The following is a 12,142-nucleotide window of genomic DNA, read 5'->3' as shown; positions in this document are numbered from 1 at the left end:
TTTTAAATATCAAAATATATCAAAAGGTTAAAATAATGAAAAAATTCAGTTTCATGTCAAAGTTTAGGAAGTATAAACTTATTTAATCCAATAAATAAATTAAATCTTTAAACTATTCAAACCTTATTAAATATAATATTAATTTAAAAAAATTAAAAATCATCAAACCACTAGTGTATAAAGAACTTTAGACATCTGTTATTTCGGGCTTTTAACGTCTGATCTTTGTCCGATGTCTATACGGGTGACGTTAATGAGACGTCTGACCCTTTAGGTCCGACGTCTATATAGACTTCGGACCTATATAGGTCAGACGTTTATATAGACATTTGATCCATACAGGTCATACGTCTCTGAGGTTGCTCCTGACTAATGGTGATTTGAGTTTACAACTTTATATTTTAGTTGAAGAGATTGTATTGTATATCTTTTTTTATTGGATGGTTTTAAAAACGTAGTGGAGTGAATTGGAGAGTGCAAAACGCAAGAAATTGCTGCCAAAGAACGTCGCCCAAGGACACGAGAATAACTGCACAAAAACCCAACAAAAACGCATTTTAATCGGTTCAAATGAAAGATAATGCATCAAAGAGTGATGTAATCGGAGTAAAACTAATTTAAAACAGTGCAAAAGTGAGAAAACGAACCTGAAAAGCGTAACCCGTAGAGAGAAAACGTGACGAAGATGATGAACAATGAGTGCGTGTAACCAACAATTAATCGATTCAAATGAAAGATAATGCATCAAACAGTGATGTAATAGAAGTAAAATTAATTTAAAACGGTGCAAAAGTGAAAAAACGAACCTGAAAAGTGTAACCCGTAGAGAGAAAATGCGACGAAGAAGATTAACAATGAGTGCGCGTAACGGCTGTCTCGCGATCACGGTGTTTTAATGCCGACATTTAGAAGTCGGTTCCCTTATAACAGACGTCTAAAGGGATTTAGAAGTCGGTTCCCCCATAAGATGTCTAAATGGAGTCAAAAAGTTACTTTTAAAATTTTTGAGTTTAGGGTTTAGACGTCGGTTCCCCTAATAACTGACGTCTAAGGTGCTTTAGAAGTCGGAGTGGCGGGATCAGACGTCTATATGGAGCCAAAAAGTGACTTTTTAAATTTTTAGGTTTAGGGTTTAGATGTCGGTTCCCCCAATAACTGACGTTTAAAGTGCTTTAGAAGTCGGAGTGGCGAGATCATACGTCTATATGGAGCCAAAAAGTGAGTTTTTAAATTTTTGGGTTTAGGGTTTAGACGTTGGTTCCCCAAATAACTGACGTCTAAAGTGCTTTAGAAGTCAATTCCCCCCCTAACGGACGTCTAAATAGAATAAAAATTTATTTTTTATTAACTTTTTCGTTTTGTTTTGGCGTCTATTTGGGGGAGCCAACGTATATGAGGGCCTATAGACGGCAGTTATGAGGGCCCCGACGTCTATTATATTATAGACGTCGGGACCCCTCTTAACTGACGTCTATATTGAAAACTTATTTATGAAAATGTCACCGATCATTAATTTACGTCGAACCACCGCTCAATTAATGTCTAAGGGATGATATTAAAAGTCAATTCTGTACTACCTAACACTGTCGGAACCGGGGATGAAAACGTGGAGAGAAACAAATGAAATAGAAAATAAAAAGAATGCAGTTATGATGAATACACTTGGAGGATTTAAATTAAAAATATAATCAGAATTTTCTGTGCTAAATGCGTGTGTTTCATAGATTTCCATGGCAACCACATGGACAGGTCTATTTTCGTTGTCATTCTACACGCTAAAGAAAAAAAATATACATATATTTTGCTGAATAAGACATTAATTATTGATTTGCAGGGAAAACTTTCCTAATTGGAAATCATTATTATTTTTAATCACTTTATCAAATAAATCAAACAAATAATAAAAATGTAGGATCATAAGGATAAGAGGAAAAAGTCTTAGATTCATTTTTTTCAAATCATTTAGACACGAAAAAATCTTTTGGACATTGTAAGAATCTATCAACTACTCCCACCATAATATATATATATATATATATATATATATATATATATATATATATATATATATATGGGTGTGTGTTTTTTGTGTGTATTTTTAACAATAATTTTAAAACAAGGGCAGTTAGCTTTAGTTGAATACTTTAACTAAAAAAACTCTTTATTGTTTTTTTTTTATTTTTCTTAAATATTAACATATCTTTAGATTAATGTCAACCATGTATGCCTATACTACCAACAAACTTTTTTTTTTTTTTGTAGAATAGGAAATTAAATAATCTAATAATTGATTCGTTTGATGTTATCTTTTTCTTAATGTGATATTATCCTTTCTAACAGCAACTATGATATAGTGATAATTTTGAAACGTGTTTTCCATCGAAATAAAATAGTATGACTGATAATTATATTTTATAACCTTAACCTATCTATAAGACTTTTTAATCCAACAGTTAATGTTAAATACTAACAATGGACTGTCTAATAATAAACACTACAGAGTACTAAGATTTCTACATATGAAAATTTTAGTCATGATTTTAACTTTTTATAATATTATTCATTTAATAATTATAATATTAAGTAACACAATTTATTAATAACACTCTTCAATAAATAAATAAATATATATATATATATATATATATATATATATATAATATGATGATATTCGAATTATGATGTACATTAATTATTTGTAAGATAAATAGATAATATCATAAGAAAATCCCTAATTATTAATAGATAAAATTCGTCAGTATTGAAAGTTACCAAATTTATAAATGATAAAAAACTATTGATAAAGTGTTTAATGATATAATATGTCGCTAAATATGATTATGATTAAGTTTTTTTATTCTTCGTCTCCATTTTTTATTCTCTTCCTTTTCCTTTTTTTTTCTCTTCTCTGATTGTCACTATTGTCACTGTCATTACGTCTCACTGTACCATTGTTATACTGCGACCTTGTCTTTACTACCACTCTCACAACTCCTTTTCTTCTTTTATTTTTTATTAAAAAAAATTATGGTTTAAATACTTACTTAACAGACAGACTTTATTCATATAATTTTCAGGATTTAATGTCTTTATTTTTAAAATCAGATATTAAATTAAAAATTATTTCTTAACATAAAAACAAATTAAATATTTAAGTCAAAATTTATTAATAGAAAATTAGTCGATAATAAAACTTATAAATTATCGTCAATTATAAATTTCTGATGAATTACTTTTATAAATTTAATATGCATAGATGTTTATACGACAACTAAATTATAAAATTCATTAATAAAATTTTAATAATAGTTTGAATTTATCAATATATTTATCAATAAAATCATCTTGTACATTTTTTGCAAATTTAAATTTCACAAGTAATTTTCTTTTACGTATTTTAAATTCGCAAGTAATTGTTTACAAAAAAAATTCCCAAATAATTTTTCCTACGAAATTGAATTTGTAAGTGCATTTCAAGAAATTCCGCAAAAAACAAATATGATAAATTTCAAAAAATGTATAATTTAATTTTTATATTACTTTTAAATGAAAAAACAACATATAAATAACTCATGTTTAATTATTTTAAGACAAATATAAGAAATTTAAAAAAAAATGTATAATTTTATTTTTAATATTATTTTTAAATGAAAAAACAACATATAAGTAACTCATGTTTAATTATTTTAATATTCGTTAACTGAAATTAATATCATCCTTAATTTTAACATTTATCATTTCTAAGAAAAACAAGGTATACATTGATACCAGTCTAATCAAATGTAAGGAAAAGTTGCTATCCGATCACTAACCATCAAACAATAATCAAAAGAAATTAACACCCTATAACCTCACCTTCTTATTTCTAAATGCTCAAACCAAAACTTACTGATTGAATTATTAATTTTCTATTAACGGAGTTGAAAAATACATGCTAGAAAAAATAATTTTGACACACAAATTTCTAATATTTATTTGACATTATTTTTTTTATTTTTATTTCATTTTTTAAATAAAATATAAAAAAAGTTATTTTTTATAATTATTTTATTTTTATATTATGTATTAAATGAATGTATAAGTATACTACCGTTACTTTTCTGTCTTTTACCTGTACTTTCTTTCATCATAATTGTTTAATATTAAAGGAGATCATAAACGTGTCTATATATTAAAATAAAAGTATAATTTGTTGAAAAGAGTTCTTTATTGTTTACTGCTTATAACTTTAGGCCAAAACTACTGCATAAAGGATTTTAATTTTAATACATAAAAGTTGATGAATTTATTTATATAAAACTGCTGTAAGAATTTACAGAACTAATTATGTTATTAGATTATATTACGTAGAAAATTTATATTGACTTTATTTTATCTTCTTCACGATTAATTAATATTACTTGTGATAAACTTTTTTACAAGTAAATCAATAATTATGTAATCTTTGCTTTTGTTATTTTTTTACAGACACAGTTGAAATTGGACAAATAACTTTAAATGGAATAAAATCTCAAATTGGAAAATTAATCAAATAGTCATTGAAAATATAAATATATCAAATTTTAAGGATGATGAAGTGTTCACGCCACTCATATTTTATAAATACTATAATTAGTTGTTAATAATTACCATTGAACATAGGATATTAGGATCTAATAAGATCAATGTCTTAAATTGAAATTTAACATCAAATCACACGTATTTATTTCATTAAATTAATTCCTTGAGATATGCTGAATAAAAATTATTCATACGAATAATTGAATTATATTTAAAAATACTTAATATGAGATTAAAAAAGAATTTTCTTTATTATTTTAATTTTCTGTTTCTTCAAATTTCTATTTTTCCATTTTAGAAAATTCTGTGGACATGTTGTGTTTGAATTGTTGGTGGATCAATCTTTTATATAAGAAAGAATAACCCGGAGATCACCATCCTTTTATAATCAAATAAATAATAATCAGGTTCATAACTTTTTACAAATTTATGTTGAATTTTACCCACAATAATAAATAATTCTTTTCCGATAATTTAACCTGATTTTCGTCAGTTTTTAATTATTCGTATAAATATTTCTGATTTATTATATTTAAGTGGTTAAATTAAGTAAAAATGGTGGATATAATTTAGTATCTTTGACATCTTGATCACGAGATTTTTCCAATAAACCCATGAAAAAAAAAATCTCAAATAAATAAATATGTATCATAATTGACCTGCTCTCTCTTCATTATTTATCTTGAGAATTCACCTTCTCAATAATCAAATTCACGATGCGTGAAACAGTATCATTAGTGTCAGAAAAAATTGGTCGAAATTCAGTTATGATAAGTTACAATTTTTTTCTTTTCTGATTTTTTTTTTCTAAATTGTTTACCCTTTTGTTTTTATTAAATTTTAGAAAAAGAAATTGAAAAACCTCACCAGAATTTTCACTGTCTGAAAACCAAATTCATATATACAGTAAAGTTTTTCATATTTATCCTATCACTTTCTATATTTAATAGATTTCAATCCGTATCAAAAGTTATTATAAAAGTATTTTGGACATACTTAATTTTTTTATAATCATTTAACATTATTCCTACAATCATTTAACATTATTCCTATGTTTTTATTATTATTTTACATTTATATTCTGTTTCAAATAAATATAAAGAAGTATATTATAGTATTATTACTCCTTTGAATACAATTTTAAATGATTGTTTTGGCAGCCATGATATCATGGGAAATGAATTGTTAACATGAAGGATAAAAATGTTTATTTCTGATAGATAATATTGGAACATGTTGATATCTGGAATTTGTTTTGGAAAGGGTATATCCCAGAAGAAAAAAAACAAAAGAATAATGCTAGACAGCACTTGTTTCTACAGAATTCAGTATGAGCATGCAACCTATATAATGTACACGTGCCAGAAGTGGTGGTAAAAGAGAGATAGTGGGATCCAAAAAACAGGTTTGAACGTATAGGTGCATGGTCCCCACAAGTCCACTGAGCATACCAAATACTGCACGCAATCAATCTACAACAACATGCTCCTGCATCACTCACTAGGTTAAACGTACCACACGCTACTTTCTTTTATCCTTTGTACGTATTCTGCATACTCAATACCATGCTGCTACGATGCCTAATTCATTATCATATACGTAAACCATTCAATCATTCACCATTATCATATATAAATATATATCACTGCTTCCATTCTTAGTTTCATCACAGCTTTTTAGCTCCAAACCAACAACACATACATGAAACCATCCTAGTTATCTCAGATAATGTCGGCTAAGGGAAAAAACCTCTCTTTCTCTCACTCTGCCTGCTCATTTCTCTTCTGCAGAAATGGTATTTCTGCAACTTCACCACCAGACACACACAAAAACAGCGATGAGCTAAGCAAAAACAGTTCAAGATCGGGAGATTACAAGAAGCCAGGAGGATGGAAGGCTATGCCTTTTATTTTAGGTATCATGACTTTTTCTTTTCTTGTTTTCCTTCCATGAAAAGTAAGAACAATTACACATGATTTGGTCGTGTTTATTTTCTTGTTTGCAGGCAATGAAACTTTTGAGAGGTTGGCAGCATTTGGTTTGTTTGCTAACTTTATGGTGTACTTAACAAGAGAGTTTCATTTGGATCAAGTTTATGCTTCCAACATTCTCAACCTATGGAGTGGTGTTACCAACTTTTTCCCTTTGATTGGTGCCTTCATTTCTGATGCTTATGTTGGTCGCTTCCGAACTATAGCTTTTTGTTCCTTTTCTTCTCTACTGGTACTGCTTTCTTTACCTCTATATTTCTTTACACTTTATCTCACTCAACTAGCTTCATTATAAATATATATATATATATATATATATATATATATATATATATACTCTTCTTCTTTTTTCCATTTTCTCTCTATCATTATTATATGAACATCTTCTGGCTTTGGAGAACACCATTGATAATCAGGCAGGTGAAGCACAACACCTAGAGTTGTTAAGTTTATCATTTTTCAGATCCTAGGTTTAATATTTTTGTGTTGAACATGGTTTTCACTGTTTCTAATCGTCACACCAACCCTCAATATAAAAAATTTAAATCTGTCAAAAAAATCATTTCTCTTTATTTATTTTCTAATTTTTTTAAGAAAAATATTTTTTTACACACCTAAAAATTTTACATTCATTTAACAGCATCCTTTCTTATTTTTTATTCTCTTCTTTCTTATAAAAATATAAAAATTTCTATTTTTATTATACTCTGTATTAAATAAATATAAAGTGTATATTAAATAAATATAAAAATGTGTTATATTTTTATTGCTTTTTTAGTAAAAAGTTCTTTAATAATTATTTTTTGATAACTTTTTATCAATTTTTCGTGTAGTTTGTGATTGGATGTAACTGTTCATATTTTTTCTCGGAGAAATCTTTCTCTTAAGAGATCTCTTCTTGTGCCTCAACTTTCGTGTAGTTTGTGATTGGATGTAACTGTTCATATTTTTTCTCGGAGAAATCTTTCTCTTAAGAGATCTCTTCTTGTGCCTCAACTTTCGTGTAGTTTGTGATTGATTCATTCCAGATATTATTTTAAACATAAGTTCAAAAAATACACCTGATCTATTGTTAAAAAATTGTTAAAAATAATTTTCAAAATAATAAGATTTTCTTTTATTGTTTTATGTCATCTATCATGCTTTTTTTTCTTTAACAGGTATCAAGTAGATTTGTCTCACAAATCTTTTTAGTTTTTTTATTTGCTCAGTGGTCTATTATTAGGATTTTAATTTAATATACAAAACAGTAGCTTTATTGGTAATTGTTTTGTCTCACGTTGCAGTTTAATATTTAAAAGAAAATTGTGATGGTTTGATAACTTGTGCATATAGTATAATCATATATCATTATCATTTGAATATAATATTTATTATTAAAGGTTGTTAGATGGTTGATTTAAAAAAGTTGTATGAAATGATTGGTTTCCTTAAATAAACGTTGTTTCTAAATCATACAAAAAAAAGTAGGATACAAGAAAAGAAAAGAAAAGAACTGAAGTGTCGGGTAAAACATTTTGATGTGGACACAGCGATCAAAGAACAGATAATACAGTAGAAAAGTTGCGATGAACTCGATTTATCTCTTTCCCCAAAAAAAAGAAAAAAAAAGGATATGATGACTGTTAATGGTAATTAAAACAAGAACATTTCCATAAAACAGAAATTTCTAAATCAGACACTGCTTACAGTCACTGGAACCATGGATGAAAACACAGAGAAAGAGACAAATGAAATAGAAAAGAAAGAGAGAGCAATGATAAATGCATATAATAATTTATTGATTAGACATGAAGACTTCAAAATCAAAATTTAATCATAAATTTCTGTGCTTTATTCAGATGTTTCATGTTTTTTTTTTCTTTTTACCTCATTAACTTATGTACATTTTGGTATATTATATGATAGATAAATTATTCACCGACTTGTTTTTCTCAAGGATAAAATATTAAACTCTTAAGTAAAAAATAAGAAAGACATTTTAATATAAAATTAATTATAATTTTTTGCAGACAAAAAATATATTTTTTTATAAAAAAAATTACTTTTATTTAACGAATACCATATATGGCCATTTCCTGCATGTTATCCCTATCTGCAAATTTTATTGCCAGTTTTCATATCTTATTTCTTATGCATGTATTCACATTTTATAGTGCAACTTGACAATAATGGACTTCATGAAATTAAAGTTGTCCACGTGAACTTAATTTAACAGTAAACATCTAAAGGTAACATTATCAATATCAATATATATATATATATATAAGTAAAGGAGAAAACAATGCGAATTAATGGGTTGATAGATTTGTAATGGAAATGTCTTTTAGATATTAGAAATAAGGTTTATTTGATCTAACTTGACATTTATATGTATGAAAAAAAAGTATAATGACATGTTTAGAGAAATTTGTGTGTAAGTACTTTTTACAGAGAGATAAATAAGACAAATTGCATTATTTTTTAGTAAAATAAAATTCATTTACAGAAAAAACTAATTTTGTAAAAATGCAATTCTGTTTTTAAAGTGTATAAATGCTAATTTTGATTTATACAAAAAATATTTTTTATTTTATTTTTTAATTTTTTTTTATAAATGTTTATGATATTCATCCATTGTTAATTATTTGCAGTTAAGTCAGACTTATGCAACTTCTCCTTTGAAATTTCATAGATACGATCCCTAACGTGACAGCACTAGTATATTTTCTGTTGACTTCTATTTTTGGATGTTTGTTCCATAATCAATTCCAAATTCTCCAACTATGCCTTTTTATTATTTTTCACAAAATTATTGTATAATATTTTTTTTTATTTTAATCCTTGAAATTTAGAGAAACATATATAAACAAGTTTCGGTCCATTATTTACCAAATAATATAGCATAAGAAAGTAAGAAAATTTATATATGAAGATTACCTAGAGTGTTATAGTGTTGAAAAAGACTGTTTGACACTATAAAATAGAACTTAAATTTTTGTATTTGAAAAAAAAAATGAATTTATATGAAAATAGCATCGTGGTTATTTTATAGAAATATATGAAATTTTGTAATAAAAGTTGTAATGACAGGGAATGGTGATGGTGAGTTTAACGGCATGGTTACCAAAGTTGCATCCTCCATCATGCAGTCCTGATCAACAAGCACTGAATCAATGTGTTAGAGCTAGCACACCTCACCTAGGTGTCCTACTATCGGGACTTTGCCTTTTAAGCGTAGGGTCTGCTGGCATAAGGCCATGTAGCATTCCTTTTGGTGTTGATCAATTTGACCCCACCACAGATGAAGGGAAGAAAGGGATCAATAGCTTCTTCAATTGGTACTACACCACCTTCACAGTTGTTTTGTTGATCACTCAAACAGTGGTTGTCTATATTCAAGACTCCGTTAGCTGGAAAATAGGTTTCGCCATCCCAACCCTCTGCATGCTTTCTTCCATCATCATGTTCTTTGTCGGAACAAGGATCTACGTGCATGTCAAACCAGAAGGAAGCATTTTCTCTAGCATTGCACAAGTTCTGGTCGCTGCTTACAGAAAGAGAAAACTTCAGCTTCCAACTGACAAACAACTTGATGGAGTTTTCTATGATCCTCCACTTGTTGGAACTCGTGTGTTCTCAAAGCTACCGTTCACCAACCAATTCAGGTAGGGTAATATTAATATGAAACATCATAGATAGAAATCTCTATATATCTTTTAGGTGGAGTGGCCAATCTTGCATTTGCAAGACCCACGAGCTTTATTATATATATATGTCATCATCATGGGTGCGTGTGTCATTATCCCACGTATCATTGAAAAATAATATATATCATACAATATTAATTGTTTCAAGAACTTTGATTCAACTTTTGGTTGTGATTAAGATGGGTTGGTTTATATTTGAACAGGGCTTTGAATAAAGCAGCTGTAGTGACGGAGGGGGAGGTAAACCCTGATGGGAGTAGAGTTAACAAGTGGAAGCTTGTGAGCATCCAGGAAGTAGAAGAGGTGAAATGTTTGGCAAGAGTTTTTCCAATTTGGGCTGCTGGGATCCTTGGTTTCACTTCCATGGCACAGCAAGGAACATTTACTGTATCACAAGCCATGAAAATGGACAGACACCTAGGACCGAATTTTCAAATCCCAGCAGGTTCACTTGGGGTGATATCATTCATCACCATAGGTGTGTGGGTTCCATTCTATGACAGAATCATGGTGCCAGCACTGAGAAGAGTGACGAAACATGAAGGGGGCATCACTCTCCTGCAGAGAATTGGAATTGGTATGGTGTTTTCCGTTCTGTCTATGGTTGCTGCTGGTCTGGTGGAAAAAGTGAGAAGAGAGACGGCAAATGCAAATCCAAGTCCACTTGGTATTGCTCCAATGTCAGTTCTTTGGCTGGTCCCACAGCTGGTCCTGATGGGTCTGTGTGAGGCATTCAATGTAATTGGACAGATTGAGTTCTTCAACAGACAATTTCCTGAGAACATGAGAAGCATTGCAAATGCTTTGTTCTCATGCTCTTTTGCTGGGGCCAGCTATGTTAGCAGTGCACTTGTCACCACTGTTCATCATGCCACAGGAACACATAGCCATCCTGATTGGTTGACAAATGATATAAATTCTGGCAGGCTAGATTACTTTTACTATCTTGTTGCAGGAATTGGAGTCCTCAACTTCATTTATTTTCTCTTTGTGGCTCAAAGATATCACTACAAGGGAATTTCTGCCCTCCCTCAAGATCTGGAGTTAGGTTCAAAAGGAGAATTAAGTCACTATACTGCTGCTAACTGTGAAGATTCTACATAATAGCAACAAGACAAAAATCATGCATACATATAAATCTAAATATGTTTATATGTACTTTTTCAAAGTTTGGCTTTATACTCTATTTTAATCCATGTAAAATGTTAGTAATCGATGTGGAGTTAGGTTCAAAAGGGTATTGCTCCAATGTCATTTTTCTTTTATGTGTATGTAACTTTTTTATCACAAACTTTACAATTTAGAAAGAAGCACAAAGAGAAAATAGTACTGATCCTAAAGATGATAATGGACGTAGCAGAAAGTGATAAAGAATAAAAGTGATAAAAACTATATTATATATATATGACAGTGTTCTTCACATTTCACAAAGCAAAGCTTCCACTAAGAAATTTTCCCAACTACTTACCTCAACATAAAGTATTGTATACTTACAAAAGTTTCACATGATTTAATATCAAAGTCAAATTTGTATTTTTAAACTTCACAAATATCATTCTTTTAGTCAAAGTATATATATAAATTCTTAATATTTTAAAGTATTTCTTAAAGATAAAATTATAATGAAACACTAAACTTTAAAAAAAATAATACATCCTCCATTACCATTAAAAGTTACTGTAAGGAAACAAATAATATATACCTTCAACGTGATAATTAATTGCCATTTAAAGTTATTACATATATATATATATAGTAATGGATTATGTTCATAATGGAGTACCTTTTAATTCTTAATTAAATAATATGGGAGGTTAAGTGGGCAAGGCACAAAATCAGTGTCCCCCAGTTCTGATTTTGTAACTTTGTCCAAATAAAATGAACTATATTAAGTTAAGTGCG

General features: G+C 28.5%; 1 protein-coding gene across 1 annotated transcript; it reads left to right on the top strand.

Moving 5' to 3' along the window:
- The first annotated feature begins 6,142 nt into the window (after positions 1–6,142).
- Positions 6,143–11,511, top strand: LOC106777989 (protein NRT1/ PTR FAMILY 2.13). Its single transcript, XM_014665851.2, has 4 exons — positions 6,143–6,475; positions 6,566–6,783; positions 9,624–10,198; positions 10,444–11,511. Exons 1-4 carry the CDS (start codon positions 6,289–6,291, stop codon positions 11,342–11,344), a joined length of 1,881 nt encoding a protein of 626 aa, XP_014521337.1. The 5' UTR covers positions 6,143–6,288; the 3' UTR covers positions 11,345–11,511.
- Positions 11,512–12,142: the final 631 nt, after the last annotated feature.

This window comes from Vigna radiata, chromosome 11, assembly GCF_000741045.1.
Source record: "Vigna radiata var. radiata cultivar VC1973A chromosome 11, Vradiata_ver6, whole genome shotgun sequence".
Taxonomy (NCBI): Eukaryota; Viridiplantae; Streptophyta; class Magnoliopsida; order Fabales; family Fabaceae; genus Vigna; species Vigna radiata.
This window is presented reverse-complemented; position numbering and strand designations above follow the sequence as displayed.

Coding starts and splice junctions, on each gene's coding strand:
- LOC106777989 (XM_014665851.2), top strand. CDS start 6,289: ATGTCGGCTAAGGGAAAAAACCTCTCTTTCTCTCACTCTGCCTGCTCA. Junction 6,476..6,565: donor GGCTATGCCTTTTATTTTAG/GTATCATGACTT, acceptor TCTTGTTTGCAG/GCAATGAAACTTTTGAGAGG. Junction 6,784..9,623: donor GTTCCTTTTCTTCTCTACTG/GTACTGCTTTCT, acceptor TTGTAATGACAG/GGAATGGTGATGGTGAGTTT.